Source organism: Seriola lalandi, unplaced genomic scaffold (assembly GCF_002814215.2).
Source record: "Seriola lalandi dorsalis isolate HSWRI2012SDOR001 ecotype SW California unplaced genomic scaffold, Sedor1 jcf7180002054397, whole genome shotgun sequence".
In the NCBI taxonomy this organism is placed as follows: Eukaryota; Metazoa; Chordata; class Actinopteri; order Carangiformes; family Carangidae; genus Seriola; species Seriola lalandi.
In genome coordinates, this window is record NW_019524950.1 from 767,942 (window position 1) to 791,168 (window position 23,227).

Below are 23,227 nucleotides of genomic sequence, written 5' to 3' on the forward strand. Positions count from 1 at the left end.
CTTGACATTGTATATGGCTGAGATATATATTGTAAAAGTTCAATGGTAGCGATAAAAGCCATTTTCAACTGGCCAGCCAATAAATAGGTTTTGAAAGTAAAATCTGCTGTCAACTGCTGATTTGGTCATTTGTGTATGCCTGCCACCACCATTTTAACCATTTATTGATACTCTGTTCTGTAGCGATGCATCATATTTATACGTCGATCATATGTTTTGTAGGTAAAATCCTAATCTGCAAAGTACGATATTCTCCTATGAAATGTCTTGGAGTAGAAGAACAAGTAGCATAAAATAGAAAATATGTAGGCTAATATTTATTTTATAGTCACAAATCATGCAAATGGTTTGTCAGAATGCCAGATAATTTTACAGTGATGCAGCTCTCAGGGGACCAGGTGTTGACCGATTCATTGTATTAGTTTAGAAATTAATAAATGGATGTGACTACAACGCCTCCACTTGGAAGGCTTCAACATCTGTTTGTTACAGTATAGTAGTAGTGAACTGTCACTGATCTCCACCAGATGTCATTGTAGCTGAAAAAATGACAGTAACCTGATGTAGTCTGTCAGTGAAAGCTGTTCTCCAGCCAGTGTCAATACAATATTTACTGTAATTTACGTTAATGTGCAGACCTGTCCACGAAAAGGAGAATACTTGTACACTAAACTGTGTCTATAGTAAAACTCGGAATTGCAAATGACTAATCAGCCTTAAGAGCCTATAATCATTCAATTAAAATACGATGTTGATTAATAAAATTATTCAATTTTTCCAACAGCCCTTTATTTGCCTTTTTATGGTTTTACTTGCTCCTTCACTGTATGTTGCAGGGGATTGTTAAAGAGGGTTGGAAGGCTGAAAAATCTGGAAATGCTGAGGTTCACGAAATCAAAAAAAAAAAAAAAAATTACAGAATGAGCTGGAGAATATTTATTTCTCACGGAAGGTTCCGCCCTGAAACTTCAGAGTCCACATGGGTTTCTGATGGTTAAACATGGACAAGCTGCTGAACCAGTGTCCTCCCGGTTTACATACACTACTGTCTAGTCTTACTGTGCGCCACAGCACAGCAGCGTGTGTGTCAGTGCATCTGCTGAAGGTCTGGTTGGGTGTTTCTCTTTAATTCTGCGGCACCTCTCTCACTGTATGCGGGCCTGCTGTTGTGGAGGAGGGCGGGCCGTGAACACAATGAGCACATTTCGGACAGTAAATTAACTGGTGCGACATGTACGGAGCGTGGATATGGGATGATTTCTGCACGCAGCTCGCCTAACTTGGTTTGCATTGATTGAATTTGGGAATGGCATGCAGAGCTTCAAGCTGAACATAAGCCCCGTCTGCTGTCTGAAAACTGACCTCGGGTAAACCCTCAGAGGCTCGGGCGGACTTTGGAGATATTCTGCAGAGGTATTTTTGCGCAGAACGGACACTGTGGCGCAACGTGAAGGAGGAATGATCTCCCAATCAAGTGATAGGACAGGCGTCTGAGTGAGGCTACGATTATTTAGGAATAGGTTGAGGTAGCCACTTCGCCTCTGTGTAGCGCTGCAAAAATGATGTCACTGATAGATCTGGACGATGATCAGCGATGGGTGCCCACTCATGTGAATGTCACCGTGCTCCGCGCTAGAGGACTGCGAACCAAGGGCAAGCACGGCAGCCGCTACCTCTACACCATCATCCAGGTGGGGAAGGAGAAGTACACCACCGGGCTGGTGGAGAAGGCGGAGGTGCCACAGTGGAACGAGGAATGCTGTTTCGAGCTGCTACCGGGGATCCTGGAGGACGGCGGCCGGAGCGCCTACCCCCCGGGGAGCGGAGACCTGGTCCTCACGGTTATGCACCGAGTGCTTATCGGGCTGGACGTGTTTCTCGGTCAAGCCATCATTCCTCTTGATAAGATATTTCAGGATGGAATGTGTCCAAGAGATGAGTAGGTTGTTTTTGAATTTTAATGTAGTCATGTAGTTTGTCCACGTAGCTTCCTGCTCACACATGAGATAGTAATGATGTGATTTTTATGTCAGACCAGCATACGGTTAGGTTATATGGTAAACTCTAAAAGAGACTGACATTCAGCGTTTTATGTACTTCTCCATTCAGAAACTGTAGAAAGAAAAACGAGTATTAGAGACTAGTTTCCTCCACTCACATTTTTCCTCCTCATGTAGCTGATCTTGCATTGACAAGATCCTCATAGTGCACTATAATTATCAACCATGTGCTTCATGTACAACCCAAAATACAGCAACTGAGTTGACTTATTAGTCTCAGTCATCACTTCCCACAAGGATGCATGCACAGATGTGGTAGTGTTTGGATCAGCAATGCTTGAGCCATAAACACATAAAAAGCTCATTAAGTTCTATTCCTCTAGACTGATATACTTGAAATTCATACTGATATCCTTTAGGCTACTCCAGCAGAAGTCCCACAATGCACTGCAAATCAACAAGATGAGATGCAGTTTCCACAGTGGAAACTGCACAAAGCCTCCATTTTTATACACAATCTCCCACTATTCAACTCAGTCTTGGTAGTTTATATGTTTAAACCTGAGCAATATGTATTTTTTAACATCTATTGATAGAACATTTAACAGCTTATATTCTTCTTGCACCGGTATTACCCCCAAAAACTGAACTAGTGAATATCATCGCACACTGTGATCCTGCATGTATTCTGTGGCTATCGAAAGTGAGATAGAAACCCATACTTGGTATTCTAGCTCAGATATAAATAGTAAAGGGATGTGGTCTGTGCCACCGGTGGCCCATTAGATTCAGCTTTGAAAACTGCACGGAGGTAGAAAATCATAGCAAAAATGTTGGTTATGTAAGGGCAGAATTCTTCAAAATTCTTGCAATGCACTTATTTAGATGAATGGAGAGGCAGTGCAATGAAAATGTGTAGTTTAGTCTTAACAGTGTGGTTTAGGTTTCCCATAGTGTGAATGTGACTTCCATACACACAAATATATACAGTCACACATTCAGAGGTGAGAAACACACATTTAAACAGGTTTAACACAACTGAAGCTGTTAACCTCATACAGTTTGGTAAAGAGTGATCTGGGCAGATTTGCATTGTGGGAATGTGAGTTTGACATGATACTGTCTGTTTATGTGGCTTTAAGTAATATTTAACATTACATTTAAATATATATAGAGTATATAATAATCTACTAATTGCAGCAGTATACCACAAATTCACAAATTTATTCAGAATAATTTTTATTTATGATTTAGTTATCACAGCAATAACTTCTCATTAAGTTAAGTTAGAACCTCTTGACAATCAGTAGGATTCAGGCACAGGTTGCATGAAAGTGTGATGTCACTACAACTGTGTCTGATATAGCTCATTGGATGTTATGAATGTGTCTTACAACTCATCAAACAGTTGCAGTAAACTGAGTCTTTCAATATGCGACTGAGCTACAGACTGTAAGAAAAAGTTCTTTAGTTTACTCTTGTATTGTATCTTGAAAATGTGGCTCTGATTCTTTTCTAATTTGACTTATTTTGAGTCTTTGAAGTCCTCAGTTGTCCCACAGGTGACGTAACAGGAGTCACCAGTAAAATGTGAAACATTTCCACCAAAAACACTGAAAAGCAGTGTAGAGTAAAGCAATACATCACATCTGGCTTTAATTGTGGCTTCTCCGCCCTCTCTCTCTCTCCCTCTGTATGCTCTGTGAAACTCGCACTGGATTCCTGCTGTTAGTTTTGGCTCTCTAACACTTTCTCTGGTCCACTCAAAGGACGTAGGAGGCAGGATTTCATTGGTTGACTCCTCATATTGTTCATGTCCTATACAGCGCATACACACCAGATGTAGGTGGGTGGACTTTTAGGAATTCGGTTTGTGATTTCCTGCTCTGAGGCTTGTGAAATAGTTTGTTTTCAAAGATTTTTCAAAGTACAATCCCTAAACAGTACTTCCAGATTATGTAATATGTGGAAAGCATTGCCAAAAAGAAATCAATGTTTTTTGTTGTTGCTCATTTTGTCCCAGTGAATGGCCAGATGACACATGCAACCTCTGATCTGTGCTTTAAAAAGACAGCAGACACTTCATATATACTGCTAAAGTAATGTATTTATTTAAGGAAGTGATATAAAGTTGTCTCTTTTCTTTTATTTCTCCAGATGGTTCAAGCTCAACTCGAAGGTAGGAAGGAAGGAGAAGGAACGTGGTGAACTTCAGGTGACAGTCCAGTTCACCCGCAACAACATGACAGCCAGTATGTTCGACCTCACCATGAAGGACAAACCTCGCTCTGCTTTTGGCAAGCTCAAGGATCGTGTCACAGGGAGGAAGAGGGGGGATGTGGAGTCTTCCTCAGCCATTGTGCCAGGCCGCTACGCCGCCCTGTCAGGATCTCTGGGGCAGCCGTTTGGAGAGGAGGGCGGACCGGTGGTGGAGTCACGAGATGTCGAGATAGCAGAGGAGAAGAGGAGCAAGATGAAAGATTTCTTCAAAGGAAAGCTGCGCAAGTCGTCTGACACCAGGTCATGCTCATCGCTGGCTTCAGAGAGTAGTGTGTCTTCCATGGCCAGTGATAACCCCGGCCCTCCACCCAGTCTGGATCTGCTGTCAGACCCTCCCAGCTCCCCCATCTACACTAGCAAAGTGAGAGTGGACACCCACTATGGAGAAACAGATTTAGCTAAAAAAGGTAAGCTTTGAAATCATGTAAACGTGTATGAAATAAGGGCTGGTGACTGTTGGAATTACCCAATAATAAGTCAGTGTTTACCTCAGTGTCTTAAAGCAGAGGTGGGTTGCCTCGCTGCAGTTGAAGACCACCTTAAATTTTATTAAATAAAACACTGAAATTAAAGAAAGGGCATTTACTGTTTTTAAAGCTGGACTAACTGATATTTTTATAACTAACAATTGATCAAATGTCTGCATGTAATGGGAAAGAATCTTGGAACATTTAGTTTTTGATTTTTTGCTTCTTTCCAACAGTGCTCACCAGCCAGCACACAACAAAGGTTCTAACACACAAGCGAGCCTTCAGCGATGAAGCTAGCAAGATCACAACAGCCTTCCCGCGAACAAATCTCACAATGGAGTCTCTCAAGGGTCAGACCATGACTCAGTCCAAGTCTTCCTTGTGTATAAATGGAAGTCATGTCTATGACTCTGAGCCATCGACTCCAAAGAGCTCAGGAACTCTTCCATCCAAGCTGGTGCTGCTGGAGAAATGTTCCCCGCTCTCCCGTTCCCTGCAGAACCTCACCAAGAGAAGTGAAGACAAAGGTTCCTTTGCCGAAGGCCGCCGCTGGTCGTTTGACAAGATGAAGAGAGATGAAAAGGAGGAAGAAAAGGAAGGTCAGGCGTCGTCTCCTCCGATTCAGCAAGCTCAGTTAGGGGGTCGCCCAGTGCAGGCGGCAACCCCAATCGTCTCCTCTGCTGCTGATTCACCTGACAAAGGGAGGAAGCTACGAAAGACGTTATTCTCTGGAGGGAGGAGTGAGTCTCTCCCAGCTAAGTCAGACCTGAACCAGGCTGCTTCAGCATCTGAGGGGAGGCTCAGAGGCTGGTTTGGCTCCAGTGACTCCCAGAACAAGCCAAGGTGAGTCAGGGTCATTTACAGGCTCGCCTCTGGGCTCCACCGTGTTTGATGAATGTATCTTGTATCCAGGCACAACAACCGGCACACAGGCTGCCTGTATTCAGTTGGGTGTCCTGAGTTCAGTGTTTGCTCTCCTCCCTGCTCATTTGAAAATGGAATTGATTTAGTTCATAGTTTTCTCCACGACCATGCTGTATCATCATCTCATACTATATTTTCCACAAATAGCACTCCAGCATTTCCATCTTCTTCACCAGTGTGTGTCTTCATTTCTTGATGACAGATGCAACGTCACTGTGGTTTAGAAAAATGCTCTTGCAAACGGATGTGAAGAAAATCATTCCATGTTGATATGAGCTCACCCAACAGAATAACTGCCAGCGCAGATGGTCTTGAATGGCTACAATGCATATTTTATTTTTTGCTTGATTATTTTGCAGATGTGCTTTGCTTTTTTTGATTTAATTTGTGTTACTGTTTCCATAATTCCGTCATTTGGCCAATTTTATATCTACTGTTGTTTAGAGTGAAGTTAGTTGAGCAAAACACTTTGTTGTGGAATACCAGCTAGTGTTTTAGTTGTCTGTTGTGTTTGTGTAAGAAAGATGTTCGCCATTTGGTAACCTGGCACATCATTAACTAAGAGGACTATTGTGCCCTATTTTCCTCCACAGGCTGGAAGTTTCTCCTAAGGTAGAAAGCAGCTCAGATGTACCCCATCTCCTCCCTCCTCTGTCCCCTATCCCCCATCAGTGCTCCTCTCCCTCTGCCTCCCCCTCCGCTCATGTCTCACCTGATGACTGCAATCAGTCCAATCCCTTCACCCCCTCTTCCTCTCCCTCCTCCACTCCCCTGTCTCCATCCAACCCTTTCTTCCCACATATGCAGCGCAATCCCTTCTTTGAGGAGCTCATAGCTGAAGAGTCGCAGAGGTCCCCTCCTTTTGCGCCTTGCTCCTCTTCTGGCTCGTCCCTTTTTCACCACACCACTCTGCCCTCCCAGCCCTACACACCCAGCCCTGCTCATGATGTTAATGCTACAAATATGGCTTCCATAAAGCGGGAGCGCCCCAGGCCAGTAGCTAGACAGATATCTCTCCCTGCATTATTACCCAAAGCAGCTGCACCTAACTCCCATAGCCACACAGCCCCTCGGTCCATGTCAGAGAGTGCAGGAGAATGGGATGACTTTTTTGATGCTTTTGCCTCTAGCAGGCTCAACTCACCTAAAGGGAGTCTTCTTCAGACACAGCTGAGAACCAGTCCACCTTCATCTCATAGGCGTAGTTATCCAGTTTATAACAATGCCAATAATCATGCACAAGAGCTGCAAACATGTGAAGAGCAGCCTCCACCTTTGCCCCCGAGGAGGCTTTTAAGAACTTCAGTGAATGAGATTTACTCTGATGGCTGGCTGCACAGAGGTCAGGAGCTAGCTGTCCATAAAGAAGCCTACCTCCTCTCACAGACCGGCGTGGCCTCACTACAACATGGAAGAGAAGGTGAATGCAAAAGAAACAGTATATCTCCAGATCCTCACACGAGCAGCGAGACCTCTGACTCCCTCAGTGTCCACTCCCAGCCGTTCACAAACATCACGTCTCCAGGACTCATCTCTGAAGAGAAGCTCAAAAAGTTCAAATATGAACCTCTGGAAGATGACACTGACTGCTGGGGAGGGATGTTGTTCGAGCAAGACTTGTATGGACGCATGTGTAGAGGAAACTATGGACAGCCCAAAGTAAACAGTCATCGTTTGTCATTAAACACTGAGGAAACTGCAGGAAATAACATCACATTGAAGAACTCAGGATCTAAAATGCTTCTTGATAGTGAGATATCTGTTACAGACCTTTTGAACATGTCAACAACTACTTCCCCTAACCCAGACGTGAAGGCACTTGATAGTATTTCTGGTCCAGTAGAGGAAGCAGTAGAGTCTAATCCAACTGAAACCACATGCATTAACAACAACGTTTCTTTCTCACTAACTTTAGGAGACCTGAACATGAATGTGAATAATTTAGACTTTAGTTTTATTGATTCTGATGGTTCCTCTCAGTCAGAGGTAATTGATACTCTTAAAGGCATCAACAGTTTAGGTGGGAATTTCCCACAACTGACAGAAGATTCCCTGACGGCCGTTTACCACGAGGACACCACACCTGAGGATATGTTCACTTTAAAGGACACCTACATATCTGACATAGACCCTTCATTTGCAATAACTGCTTCTTCGAATAAACTGTGCAAACTGTCTGCAGCTTGTCAAGACAACTGCCAAGACTGTCAATGTGAGCTGGATAACGTGGCACCACACGGTCACAGCAAAGAGGACGCTGAGTTGTCGTCACAAAATCAAACATCTAATTCATCCAATCTTGAAATTGAATCCAGAGGAGATAAAACAAGAGGTGACAATGATTTTAAAAAGACACAAAAGAACTTTGATGATAATGGAAATCCACAAGCTAAGCTAGCCATGCTTAAGCAGACAGAGTTGTTTTCTGGGGTGGTTAGTGCACGTTTTAGACCAAAAGGAGTGTCCCGACAGAACAGCAGTGGCAGCCCAAACAGCCAAAGCAAAAGTGAAGACACAGAGTTTGAACAGCTGCTGTCCCTCGTTCAAAACATTTCACAAGTGAGGGAAGGTCCATTGTCATACCAGCCCACTAAATCAGCTCTTTCTTCCTTACTGGCTTTAGATAAAAAGACAGATTTGCACGTAGATAGCACTGATACAACATCACAAATATCTTCAAAAGATGACACAACATCTCTCCTTCCAGAAAACTGTGTGACAGGAAAAACCTCTGAGATCAGTTTTGAAGACCTCCACGCAAAAGTAGCACCAAACTCAAGAACCCCTTCAAAGTCAAAGATTGGGCAATCTTTGCAAGAGCCTGAACCCTCCTCTCCCTCCACCCCCTCTGCACTCTCCCTGTCCGCTGATGCACAGGCTGAGCTCCACCCTACCCCTCTCTGTTGCCCTTCCATACATCCCTCAAGCATGGGGCCCAGTGCTGGAGACAGCACCTCTCTGGTTGTGGCCCCCTACACCTCCTCCTACTCTACCACCTCCACCACTGACCAGCCCCTGGTCGATGCACGGCACTCACTTTTGCCTGAGGAGACACAGCCAGCTAACAACCTGCCCCATCAGGAGAGCAGGTGAGAATCCTCACACTAGGTTATGACTCATGTAGGCATTTACAAGCTGTGATAACTTGGAGTAACAGACAAGATTTCCACATACACTACAAAACATGTACAGTAAATGGTATTTTTATTTTTATTTTGTTGCTCTGGTTGCTTTGTTCACTGTTGGCCTGGCTTGTTTGGTGTTGAATGCATTTTTGTATTTATTTCTAAGTTCTGCCTTTTCATCCAAAGTGCTTGGATGATAACTGCTGTGCACTGTTCTTGGCTTTGCTTCACATTTATGTTATTCATCTCATGCTTCAGTCTCTTGTTGGCTACTGTAATTTGTTGTTTTCTTACACATTGTTCCACCTAAACTAAGCTACTGTTGCTGCTAGTTTCGCCACCTGCTAATGAAAGCCAAAGATATATTCAGATAGTAGAATATCTAGACGTACTGAGCGAAAAAACACTGTCATGACTCCCATGGCGTAAATTATTGTGCTAGAATATAGATCATGAGACCGTCATCAGTCAGTCATGGTCAGAGTCTAAGTTAGTGTGTAATTTTAGATTTAGATTTAGATTAATGTCTTCCCAGTAAAACAAGGGGAGCAAAAAGTGAAACCTGTATGATACAAAAGAATGAGTTGGGGGTGGTGGAGGATTAAATGATCCAGGGGACCCAGAGCCAGACTGGACATGCCAGGAATTATAGATAATTATTGTGTCACAGCTGTTCAGGGGACCCAGAATTTCTAGTGGCACACCTGGATTCAGTCCCAGGAAACAAATATTTCATGTACTTTATTAGACTTTACTTTTTGTTTACACTATAATTACCACAGATACAGGAGAGGAGACTTCACATTTAGAATAGAAATGTGCTTTCATATGTTACAAACAAACAGACAAAGACCCATAAAATCGCAACGTCCAGTAGCAAGCGAGTCACTGCTCTTGGCATTTTTGCAAATTTCTTGTTGAAATTTGAGCGATACAGCTGCAGTTTCTAATGCTCAAAGAGTAGAGGGTGGTGTTTAAGTGTTTCCTGTCGTGCTTATTATTCTAGAGTCGGATTTTCTGGTTTGTCTTAATGTGTTGATCTTTTTCAAGAAATGTGTGTGCAGCTCAGACATAACTGCTGGATCAACTGAAATAATACAGTAACTTGACGTCATTAAGAAACAGTTGTGCACTTACAGCAAACATACAATATATCCACGTTGGAATGCAAGTGCTGACGTCTTTACTTTGCAGACCTCATCCAGTGAAGCCTTTAACCTCCAGCCAATTAGAGAAGAAGGAGGGTCGTTCGGTTCTGGAGAAGCTCAAGTCCACAATCCACTCTGGACGCACCGCCCACCAGGTGGTGGCTGAAGCTGAGAGGAGTCAGGTACTGTGAAACAAAAAAAAAACACAAACCCTAGTCTTCATGAACCCTGATAGACAGCTCGTTTGCTCTTCACACAGAAATGTTGCAGGGATTAGTACGTAAAGCTGTGATAGTGATATGAACTGCCATGAACAGTGCACCAAAAAAAAAAAACATGAAAGTGTGCAGCTGCTACCTACCAGCTCCCTGTTAGCCTGAGGTCACTTTCAACACTGGGGAGAGAAATGCTGATCCCATTACTCCTCTCTGGTGTGACATCATTTTTTGGCCCAGATAAAATTATGTTTCTAGTCTACTTCTGTAACACTTTGGACTATTTCTGTAACAGAACGCCAATGAATAAGGTGATATGGCTGGATTCTGATGCTGTTTGGGAAAATGAAAATAGTTTCCAGGTCCTTGCCACCATCAGTCTAACCTGAAAATTAACCATGTAGAATTGTTTATTACCTTTAACTACTTATGACAATGATATGACATGTTTTTTGCTTTTGAGGGTCTCCGTATTTCACATTTCTGTAATTACTGAGCTGGATTCTGATGGGGGTTGAAACTGCAATGAAAAAATAAGTAAACACATAATAAAGTCACAGCCCTACTACAGCATTACTTGGTTACCTCGTCAAATAAAACAACATTCATGTCTGAGTAACTTATGCATTCAGATATTTTAATAACTACCGCATGTAATTTGTGGTTAGATTATATTTGGATATGATTAAGGTTGAGTGTTAAAAATGTGTAGATTTGAGCTGGTGTGCAAGCTACCATTACCACTCATTGTGTCATCTTAGTGGCAACTAGGATTAAAAAAAATCACAGTCCATTCTCAGATGTTACCCATAAAGCTGTGCAAGTTTCACTGTGTGCAAACAGGACGAATGAAGTTATTAAGATGTCACACTGAATCACAGAAGGCCATTAAGTCCACAGTCTATTTAATGCCTCCATGAGCAATTCTTAACACCAGCACTGCAAATGGTATTAATAAAAACACTGCAGGAGCGTAACCGGTGTGATGACTTCATTGTTTCCTGTGACCCACTTCAATTTTGCCAACTGCAACTGAAAATGTGTCTGTTTTTCGACAGAGTGAGGTATTTAATACCGTGTAAGCATTCACTCCAACCACATTCTTCATGTGAATAGTGACATAGAGTTACATGAGAAGATTGAGACCACTCTCAAAGATGTGTGTTAAGTATGAAACTACAGCCAGGAGACAGTTAGCTTAGCATAAAGGGTGGAAATAGCTAGCCTGGCTCTCTGACGGTAACAGAATCTGCCTACCGGCACCTCTAAAGCTCGCTGATTAACATATTGTTTCTCTTTTGTTTAATCAATACAGAGAGTGATGAGTAGTGGTGGGCAAAGCTAGGCTAGCTGTTTTGCCCAGCTTTCAGTCTTTATGCTAAGCTAAGCTAACCGTGTCCTGGCCCTAGCTTCATATTAAATGGACATACAGTATATGAAAATGTTATTGAAGAAAGTAAGCAAGCATATATCTGAAAATATCAAACTATTCCTGTTGATTGACAAAGTCTTCATATGACTTCCTACATCTGTCATGTTCCTCTCTCCTCTCTTGTAGGAGGCGACCGTAGACAACTCTGCTCAGTACCAGCACCTGACCAACATGGAACTGATCTCCCTGCTGCTACAGCAGGAGATGGACATGCAGAAGCAGCAGGCGGCCTCGGAGCGGCAGGAGGCGCAGCTGGAGAAATGTGAGGCCGAGCTGAAAAAGGTCAAGGCACAGGTTCGAGACCTGGAGGACTACATCGACAATCTTTTACTGCGAATTATGGAGCAGACACCCACGCTGCTTCAAGTGCGAACCAGACACAAGTGACCACAGCACTAGACTGTATGGTTTATCACACATGATGTGTGACCGTCTAGTATACAGTTTCCTCAAGAGTGGGTTTGAAACAGGGTTATTACTGAAGATTGGGAGTCACTGTTCTAGAGTCAGTTACAGTCAAACAAATGCTCCACAAATCATCCAGGTCTTCTCACTGCTAATACTGCCCTGTTGATGTTACCCAACGTGCATGCTGGTTTCTATCTCAATTTGGCACGGACAAAAAAAATTACAATGTGGAAAGCTTCAATCAAAGCGGATGCGGATGATTGTTTTACCCATGCTTACTAGAATAATTTAAGGTAGTCAGCTGTTGTCAGTTTAAACTTCAAACTCACCGCTTATAATGTGTATAAAATAAATACAGGCTAGGGAAAACACTTTTTTTTGGAAGTGCATTAAACATGCTCTTCAGGGATTAAAGTATTTCCACTGGCAAAATATGACATTAGCTCAAGTAACCTTAAACATGAAGCTCCAGAGGTGCAAAAACAACATTTTAACACACAATTTTCAACTGAAATAGTTTTATGAAATACAAAGTGCACAAAGGTTAACTTGAGTTAATTTCATATTTTCAAGTAGAATTTAAGAAATGCCACAAAGAAGATAGCAACACATCATAAAATGCTGCTCTACAATGTGAATACTCTGAAAAGAGATGTTTCTGCTTTAACATTGCTGTATGATAAGAAAAAAAACAATATTCATGTGTGTGCCAGAAAAGACAAGAGGATCAAGACTTGTTTTCATTTTGTTTCTCACTTCTTTAAATTCTTATTTCTTGTAACACTAAAACAATGAGAATGTTTTAATATATTTTTATGTTTTGTTGTCCATCCTGCAATTTTTGTTTTGTTGAAAAAGCATTTATCTGTAGAAATAACAAGGCATCGATGCAGTAAATAAGAGTATTATAAGTTATTTCTATCAAATACTTTTGTCATGATAATATATTCTCTAATACCACTCTAGTACCAGTGTAGCTACTTGCAATGCTTTACATGACCGCAGTACTGTACTGTAATAAAAATAAAGTGCACATGAATCAGTCAAAGTTTGTGACTTGTGATTGCTCAGACCTGTGGTATGTTCGCTGTAATGCTCATTTCTCTCCACTGGAGGGCGCTCCTTACTCTGGGTGGAAACCTGCTGGTTCAGCTTGATATTTTAATGTGACTCCACAGAATGTGTGTGCACTCTGATTTATTAGAGATTATATTGTCGTAAATGGAGTCTGTTGGGTTTCCAACAAATGTTGACAAGTTGCCCTCGCACTGCTGGTCATTGAACTCTGGCTTGTCTGTGCTCTAAGTGAAATATAACACAATAGGCTGTGTTTTGTTTAGACCCAGGAGATTTGGTATGTTTCCTGTTTAGACTGAGCATCTGTACTTTTTGTTTTTAAAAAACACATTTTTATAGGTCTATTTGTTGCAGCTGGTTAAGGTGAATTTGAATATATATTGTTTTGTATGTAAAATCTTAATCTGGAAAGTTATCAGTAACTTTATCTGTCAAATAAATGAAGTGGAGTAAAAAAATATAAAGTGACATAAAATGCATGTACTGAGTATGGGTAATTTAAAATTTTGATTTATTGAAAGTTCAGTACTGTAAATGTTGAGTGTATAAATAGTTTTAAATGTGATGATGAAAACTGCATTTATAAAATGTTATTTTACAGGCTTTTTTCCCTGCACCTTTCTTTTTCTGTATCATAATACTATCATTATTCTAACTGTGTTTTTCTTAGTATTTTCAGGTACACATGGATAAGAGGTACTATATGATTATTATTATATGCACATTTAATGTTAGACTTTGGTCAGTTTATAAACAGCAGTCTCTCGCTCTTGGCCACTGTGACAGGAGCGTAATGAAAGTGTCCGATGAGAAGATAGACATCATATTGTTTCGCTCCAGGTTATTTAATAAGTCACACGTGTTCCTGAAAGTAGTCCCGGGCTGATCATTGGTCCATGCAGAGACATCTTTTCTTTCTGCAGGCCACTCCTCTCCACACAGCCTAACGATTAATCACGTCAATCTGACACCTATGGGTGCATAAACTGTTATCTCTCCACAGATCAATCCGAAGAGTTATGCAATAGCTTTCACCTTATCGATTAATTGGGATGTGTAGTCATGCGGTTCAACTTTGCCAGTATTAACGCAAACGAGAGGACTACAGCTCCCAACAGACGTAGCGGCTCATCGCTTCACTAGTTAAACACTGAGTGTAGTTCGCTCCACTTGACAACCCGTTCATGATTCAGTTCATTAATAAATAAGTAGTTCGGTGTCATGGCGGAATCTGCAGCATGTCCTGCTTTCCAGCTCGGAAGACCCCGATACGACCAGGTAAGTCCTCCTTATCCCGCGTTAACGCGCGTTAATGACAGTTTGTTTTTGAGGGTTTCGGGTGAAAAACAGCCCCATCCTCCGCCCTGCTCCTGCCCCGGCTCCTGCTCCGGATGCTGACACTTTGTAGCTAAAGTTGCCTTTGATCAGCGACCCGATTCTTTGTTGTGTTTTCTAAAAAACCACAGCAACTTTCAACTGAGAGTGAACCGGCTGTGATTAGTTCTGAGTTCATTCTAGTTTTACCAGCAGAAATAATTGCCTGTCGAGAGCGTTCATCATCTCCACTGACAGATTTCACAGCCCTGCCTCGGTGCTGCTCCGTGACAGATTATATCAGTGTGGAGATCTGCAGCCGAGATGCTATCTTAAAGGTAGCCGTCACTTTATCCCGATGGATGTGTAACTGCATTTCTTTTGTTCTCTCTGTGTGTGTGTTTTTGTTTTGTTTGTTTTTTAACTTTAGGATTTAAAATCACTGCTGTTGCAGATTTGTGGGGTTTTTTGGGTTTTTTTTTTTTTTTTCAGGATGCTTTCTGCAGACTGACTGTTGCCCCACTTTTGATTTGAGATTAATGGCCTGTGCATCCTTATCTGAAGCCCATTACTCAAGTCCCCATACTCAGAAATGAATTTGCATTGGTCAGCCCTGAAAGATAATGTGACCTTCATGTTAGCTCGGATAGCACATTAACTGAGGAAGCTGCCTCTTTGTTCAGACAGCAGCCTACAGGAAATGATTCACCTGATGGAGTGAAGTCCATATTCAGATGGTGTAAATAAGTCACCGATGTGAGATATTAATGCAAACTTGACAACATGGATGCACTATGGAAAAGCCCAAAACCCCCGAAAGTAAACTTATGATAAATTTCTCACACATATTGTGACAGAACAAATTCATGAATCAATTACTGAACGTGTCAACAGGCTAGTGGCCCTCGGGGTCATGGGACCCCTGGGGCGAGAGCCTCTGTTTGCAGTGACGTTTATTGTTGGAAAGTCAATCAAACAGCTGCAAATAGATGGAAAATGGCTGCAAAACAACAACAAAGAATCAAAACGACTATGAGACTATAAATGGAGTGGCTAAATAAAACAAGTGCAAAGACACAAAATGATCCCAAAGATTCAAAACAAGAGAAACAAGCACAGAGAGCCACAAAACAGCCACAAAGAGACACAATATGCCAATAAAGAGATGCGAAATGACTTAAAAGAAACACAAAACAAACATGAAGACACAGAACATTCCCAGAGATGCAGAATAACCTCAGACAAACCACGGAGAAACACAAAATACGACCACAAAGAGACGAGACAATCTTGGTGTCTTTCTTCTATGTAAGAGGGGTGGGGACTTTTTACTATCTATTGTTTCATAATCCATTCATGAAGTCACCAATAAACACAGGATACTACATAGTTCATAGAAAGCCTGTATGACAGTTTATTAACATCCTTTGTCTCGTGAATTATCATCACAAATCACACCGGCTCATTTCACTGATGCACTGCTTATATATGTAGTTCCACTATTGGGAGATCATTACAGTCTGGCCCCTGTAATCTTTTTTATTTTTCCATCAGCAGTCAGAGTTTCACACTGGGTTGATAAAGGTGCTGTAATACTTTCATTTCTTTGCGTCAAAGCAGTTAAAATTAGGCCAGTCCTTGAATCAGCATAAATCTTGCTTGGTTTCTGTGTGTGCGCTCCGTCTCTTGCTAGCCTTGTTGTGTACTCTCCAGGGAGCTGAAACTCATGCATAATTAAAGCGGGCTCCTCACATGGATCCTCTCTCTACCCCACTCTTACAAAACAGCACTGCAGCACATAAGGCCCGTCAGAGGAGGAGACGTGTGATGGAGGAGCGGCGGCGGCAGAAAACAGAGAGAGATACAGTGCAGAAACTTGGTTTATCTACAGTCTTTAGCAGGACCAAAGGTTGTTTCCAGTCTTTTCAATTAGGACCCGGTGCTGGAAAGATAATTAAGATAGAGATTTGTCTGTTCCACTGTCTTTCCACTGTCTTTCCTGCCCTTCATAACTGATAAATGTCTCTGAGGCAATCTGATAGAAGCTACCATGTTTTCGACCATCTGGGTTGCCAAAGAGACTCTTGGCATAAACTGCTATTGGGCCTTTTCAGACTGCTGGCACACACACTTAGCAATTGGCATGCTGATGTAGACAGCGAAGGGAACAGAAAACAGGGCTCTTGACCAGCAGCTCCAAGCCTCGCTTGGAAGAATGTGTTTGGTAAATCTAAACTTGAGTTTGTCTCAAAAGGCATGTTTTACATTTCAGGTGTATTTAGTTCCATTGTGCATACTTTTTTATACTGTTTTGTTTTGAGATTTGGCCATTGAGAATATAACAGTAAAGTTTTCCATGTCAATAATTTGTGAGAGGATGTTCATTCTTGACCTTTGGGAGCAAGATACTGTGAAGAGAGGCTAAACTAAAATTCCCTTTTTGTAGCTTTCCCCTTCATCTCACAGTCTTAACTTAGCAAAAACGTAAAAACGAGAATGAGGCTGAGCTTTAAAGTTGCTGGGAGGTGGATTTACCTTTCGACAGAGTCAGACTACCTGTTTCCCCGCTTTCCGTCTTTGTGCTAAGCTAACCAGCTGCTTTCTGTAGCGGCATCTAGCTAATGTCTTAGCAGTATTGATTTTCTCATTTAATAAGTAAATCTTGGCAAGAAAGCAAAAAGCTTATTTCCCAAATTACTTCGTCAACACAGGAAGGGTTTTTGCATCAATGTTAATTTCTTTACCTTTAGGAACAATACTGTAAACTGTGTAAGAGAATCTGAGCTCAGAGGTCCACTTATTAATGAGTCAGTGCATTTAATGAACTGAGCCAGCAATGATTCATCCTCCTGCATGGGAATTTAAACTTAATGAATCAAAGTTATCACAGATGGTATTCAGGGCTGTGCAGCAGCTTCCACTGCAGGCACAGAGGCCGTGTCCTCAGCACTGTCTCTGGAACTTGGCTTTAATGACCTGGGAAGGAGTTTATGTTGCATTGTCTTTTTCAAGGCTGAGTCTGATACTTTTTGACAGTTTTTGGTGGCAAAAAAGTAAAAAATAGAATGAATGGATTTTTATATTCCTCCAGCAGAATTATATTCCTGGCAGTGTGCAGAATTCTTTAAAACAGCATTTACACTGCGTTATAGGGAGTTAAAATATGATTGAACAGTACAGTTAATTAATATAATGTGATAAAATTTAGCAGCAATATTTCTGACATCCTGGCTATGGCACTGTGGATAATACAGCTTATATATATATATTCTCTACATATGAAACAATAAACTGTGCTTGCATGTGATATTCTAAACACATAAATAACCTTTATAATTCTGGTATATCAAAGCGTCTGTGGGATACAGATAAAACAATGTTTTACACCAATGAGCAGCAATAAATCAGTTCAGAGGATTGTGGGAAAATTATTCATTAACAGAAGGTCCACTAACACTAAGAATTAACTTTGTCTCTTCCAGGGTTCCTTCCTCGGTCGTCTGAGACACTTCATAGACATCATTGACCCCAGCACCCTGTTTGTGTCTGAGGTAAGATCTTCTGTAAAGCTGCTAATACGTCACTAATAGATAAATACACAATGTGCAGAAAATCAACACTTCTAATGACTGCTGATGAATCATTTTAGAGTTTGCTGGCTCCATCCTCTAAAATGTTACGAGTTCCTGCTTTAGTGAATTGAATGTTTCTGAGTTTTGATCCGTTATAGATAAAGTAAATAACTGATTGATGCAGCTCTAAAAATGCGAGGACTTTGCTCCTTATGCTCCTTTATTGAAATGACGAAAAGGGGTTTGTAGATACAGACATTTATATTTCTTAAAGTCTCGTATCAAAAAACTGTGAAAAGGCTGTTATTGTGTCAGCACTGCTACCAGAAAATTTCAAAACATGCCAAACTGCCAAGACATTCATACATTGTTAGTCTAATTACGTCTTGCCTTTCCCTTTTCCTTTGTCCATAGAAACGACTGAAGGAAAGCATCAAACTCCTGGATGACTATAATCATGGTACGCTTCCACCTGGAGTGTCTGATCTTCAGGTGAGCACAGTGTGTTGTAGTTTGATGTGGTCACATCTGTTCCTGAAGGAAAATCTGATTAAATAGCAACAAAAAGAAACACAGCAGTACACATTATAAAGTCTGTAGTAACAGTTGGCTAAACAAAGTCCTGGCTAAGGCAAAACACACAATTATCATATTTAAAAAGATGGTAGTTAATGAACTTCTCGATGAAAACTTTATGATTAATAGTAGCTTTTCTTTCACCTTTTACCGTACCTGTGCAGCTGTGGGAAGCCCAGAAGATCAAGCAGGTAAGTGAGCACCAGTCGTAAGTGAGCCCAGTTTAACTGCACTGTCATGCTCCTGGCAGCATGAGGATGATGCCATGCTCTCTGCACGCAGGCCATCATTCATCCTGACACAGGAGAGAAGATCTTCATGCCATTTCGAATGTCAGGTACGACCTCAGATGAAGATCTTTGCAGAGGTTGTTCAAGTTGGTCCATTGAGTCATCGTTTTTACACTGAAAATCATGTTTCCACTGTGCAGGTTATGTACCATTTGGAACACCAATTGTAAGTCCCACATGAAAATGACATTGCACGTGTTAAATCACGCATTTCATAGAACATGGTCATGTCTGGGAAAAGATGAAAGACTTTGGACTTATTTTGTCCAAAAATAAGATCTTATTCCCTGGTTTCATCTAGGTCATTGGCCTTCTTCTCCCAAATCAGACTGTGGTGTCTACCATTATATGGCAGGTACTGTAAATGACATACATATTGTAAAACCATTGCATTGCAACACCTACAGTATCTATCTATCTATCTATCTATCTATCTATCTATCTATCTATCTATCTATCTATCTATCTATCTATCTATCAACCAACTCTAGTTTCCTTCCTTCACACCTGCGTTAATTTTTTTAACCTTCATCTCTTCTCATTTCTTTCATTCTTTCCTACAGTGGCTGAACCAGAGTCACAATGCTTGTGTGAACTATGCCAACCGTAACGCCACAAAGGTAGGAACCACTCCATTTAAAAAATTATCATTATACATTTTTTTTCCTTTTGATTTTGACTTTATGTTGTTTTCATTAATTGTTTCATCACCATAATACAAAATGATGCCTAATGTTTTTGATGTCTTGACTTTTTTATATAAATTAAAAAAAGAAAAGACAAATATAAAATGCAAAATGTCACAATGGAGAGTTTATAGCTGTCTGGCAGTGAACAGTGTGTAAAACTGTGACACAATATTTCTTTCATCCCTCTTCAGCCTACGCCAACATCCAAGTTTCTGCAAGGCTACGTAGGAGCTGTGACCAGTGCCGTGTCCATTGCAGTGAGTTTGTTTATTTTTTAGTGATATCAGCATTGTCTTTCAGGATGGAGAAATTTGGTTTAAACCTTGTCTTTTCTGAATATTACCTGCCTATGTCTAAGAGCTGTAAATGCAGTCTGTACAGAAGTAGTTGTAGTAATGTTTTTAACAGTACTCACAGAAAAATAATGGTTCTTGCCGTAAATAGCTCTTTTTTTATCTCTTTTTTTTTTTTGCTATTTTTATTTTAGCTCTTTATTGATTGATGTGGGATTGTAAATTAACCAATGTTAGGGCAGTTTCAAAGTTGAATCCATATTCATGTAGTTAGCAGTTCTGGTAACTCTGTTCTGCTTTAGGAATACATTTAGCAGTCAAGTTCTCCTACTGGAATAATGCCAATGTTTTACCTAAGTTTAGATCCCTAAACGTCTAGTAATAACAATAATATAGCTACAGATAACGTTAATTTTACTGTATAAAAATGCATTTAATCCATGCCATATTATTTATTACTAAAATCAAAAGTTACTGGAATTAGTTTTGAAAATATTTTTTATAAGCTTTCTTTAATACTGACCTGATGTCTGTTGTTGTTTATGTACTTTTATTTGTATCTTATAGGTGGGGCTGAATGTGCTGATTCAGAAGGCCAACAAGTTGAGCCCTGCCACCAGAATGATAATACAGAGACTTGTCCCCTTCCCAGCTGTAGGTAAGGACCCTGTGTACTAATTACAGCGTTGCTGTCGTTATGTGGCCCTCTGGTGGCCGGAGTCGCAACATCTACCTCATGTCATAGTTTTTTCTCTACCAGAAATTTCACGTGTTACAAACTCATTGTTTAAGAGCCTGCACATTTTTTTTATAATGTTTTACTGCAATGAACTGCACAGTAACAGAACATTATTAATCTATTTTTCTAATACTACTGCACTTCAAGGTTACAGTATTGAAAGATTTGTGTGTATTTTTGAAGCAATTTTCTTCTTGTAATCTGTAACTGCATTTCTGTGATAATGTATTTTTTAAAAATGATATAAGCTGCCTTTCTCTCCCTGCTCAGCGAGTGCAAACATCTGTAACGTGGGTCTGATGAGACACAATGAGCTGTCTGAAGGTATTGATGTGCTGGACAACAAGGGGAATGTGGTGGGATCCTCCAAAATCGCTGCAAGACATGTGAGTGTGTCTTTAGCACACTCAGCGTACTTGTAACTTGACTGCATTGAATATGTTTACATACTTGCTGTTTTACAGTGAATTGAAAATATGATGGCTGATAATGGAGAAAATGCACCATTTCCTTCTGGACTCCTGTAATTCAGCCCCCATCTGATCCCATCAAAGGGAAAATTAAATCCAACTCATTGCAGTGTTTGAAATGAAGCGTGTGCACAATGTTTTTTTTTTTCCCCAGGCAATCACGGAGACCGCCTTCACACGTGTGGTCCTCCCGATGCCGATCTTTGTCCTGCCCCCCATCATCATGTCCTACCTAGAGAGGTTTGTATACGAATATGTATCTAATAATAAATATATCATTGGGGTTTTTTTTCAATTAACTAACTAAGCAAATAGACAAAGACAAAGAATGAAAATTTTCTTTTTAAAGGAGTAAATTTTAATAATTACTATTAAAAAGAAAAAAGGGTAACTGTAACAACTTGAAAGCAATGCAACACTTTTTTCAAACTTCATTGTTTCTTTATATTGCTCTCTGTCTTTACAGGGACATATTGTCTGCTTTATTCTGGTCTGAAACTATGTAAATATTAAAGAATTTGGGCGTGTACTGCACCAGAGCCCACATATGTTGTGCCTCAAGTGATACAGTATTCAGACAAACATGTAGGTCACTACAACCAGAGAAAATGCTAAAAATAAATGTAATAACATAGCTTTGAACAAAAATTAGAATTTCTGTTTCTATTGTAACATTAAATAAAAGAAGAAATCTGCAGTCTGACTCATTAAACTCATAATTGGAACTTTCACACCCACTAATTGTGCGAAATAGCTCCCCTAAATCTGCACATGATGTTTTCCGCCAGATCTAAAAATAACGCCTGGCTCTGCAGTAGTCATCTGAGATCGATCCACACAGGCTCACATTTCCTTTTATCACTGCCTTGACTTGTGTAGGCTGCGATTCCTGCAGAGCAACCGCAGATTGTTGCTGCCCATCCACAGCGTTGTGTGCCTGGTTACCTTCGCCCTCTCCCTGCCTGTGGCCATCAGTCTGTTCCCACAGATGTCTCAGGTACAGTATATCCTGTCTGATGAACTTCCTCTGCTGCTGATTCAAGGCCAGATGGCTGAGGGAGCAGCTGGGGAAAAAAAAAAAATTCAGATTACATATACACCACTTGACATGCACAGCCCGGCCCACAAGCTCGTCTTTACCTCTCATTCCAGATGTCTCTTACCACTGCTAATTAAAAGTCAAAATGATTTTCAGGGCTTAAAGACAGAGACGTGGAGCTAAATTCAGTTTCACGTGTGCTTTTGCAGATAGAGGTGTCTCGCCTTGAGCCGGAGATCGCCATGGCAACAGATTGCAAGGTGGTGACCTATAACAAGGGTTTATGATGGATGGCGTAGGAGAGGACAGGGAACGAGGATGGAAATGAGGCTGCATTGTGAATATCTGTCAGGGGGAACCTACTGTAGGGGTGCTCCTGTCCGCAGGTTTGGGAATTATCTGCTGCAGTATTATAGCAGAGCCTGTAGATCATCGTGTACTAACCCAGGGTTTCTTAAACCTTTTTTTTTTTTTACACTTCTCATGATCCTAGCAATTACTGAGTCATGGTTTCTAACGAGCTTGAAAATGGGAAAGATTTTTCCGTCCTTGCTGTTTTCAAGAACAAGGAAGCTGCTCTGTATATAGAAATGATTATATATTTACTGTAAAATCAGTTTTTTAGAATTAATCAAATTATTTTAATATATAATGTACAACTTCCCAGTTTCCCACCCACGTATAGTTATGACTACTCAAGTATGTTTTCAGCCAGTTTAACAATGAAAGTTTAAACCTGCAATAACTTACTTTTTGTCCACGTGGGGGCAGTGGAAACAAGCTGTAAACACAACACTGACATAAGATCATCTTTTCATGTGGCCAACCTCATGATATTGGCAACTTGTTAGCAAAGAGTTGCCTATTTACACATCCAGCAGATACAGAGCAAAGTTATTTATTTGGAGTTTGCTGGCCACCTATTGAAGTCCATAAGTCAATCTTTTCCTTTTGGTCTCCACTCCACTGGGTTCACCAGCTAGTCGCTAACTTTGTCAGTCTGTGATTTACTGCTACAGAGTACAGTGTGTTTATCAGAGCCGTTCCCGCTGAAAGCAGCTGCCAGCTGCAGCCAAACGCCCTGCTGATGAGCGGTGAGACTGAGCCAAAACAGTAGAGTTGAGGGAAACTGCACAGTTGGGTGATACGACTCTTTTCATTTACAT

At 40.9% G+C, this 23,227-nt stretch overlaps 2 protein-coding genes across 2 annotated transcripts; both read left to right on the forward strand.

Moving 5' to 3' along the window:
- The first annotated feature begins 1,127 nt into the window (after nt 1-1,127).
- On the forward strand, nt 1,128-13,050 carry rab11fip5b (RAB11 family interacting protein 5b (class I)). Its single transcript, XM_023409554.2, has 6 exons — nt 1,128-1,939; nt 4,158-4,687; nt 4,984-5,593; nt 6,268-8,763; nt 9,994-10,129; nt 11,721-13,050. The coding sequence occupies exons 1-6, from the start codon at nt 1,560-1,562 to the stop codon at nt 11,979-11,981; spliced, it is 4,413 nt and encodes a 1,470-aa protein (XP_023265322.1). The 5' UTR covers nt 1,128-1,559; the 3' UTR covers nt 11,982-13,050.
- Nucleotides 13,051-14,038: 988 nt separating this feature from the next.
- sfxn5b (sideroflexin 5b) lies at nt 14,039-23,221 on the forward strand. The gene is made up of 14 exons (XM_023409542.2): nt 14,039-14,357; nt 17,876-17,944; nt 18,380-18,457; nt 18,706-18,732; nt 18,824-18,878; nt 18,972-18,997; nt 19,133-19,186; nt 19,395-19,451; nt 19,712-19,777; nt 20,381-20,471; nt 20,823-20,938; nt 21,177-21,262; nt 21,902-22,019; nt 22,271-23,221. Exons 1-14 carry the CDS (start codon nt 14,301-14,303, stop codon nt 22,346-22,348), a joined length of 978 nt encoding a protein of 325 aa, XP_023265310.1. The 5' UTR covers nt 14,039-14,300; the 3' UTR covers nt 22,349-23,221.
- Nucleotides 23,222-23,227: the final 6 nt, after the last annotated feature.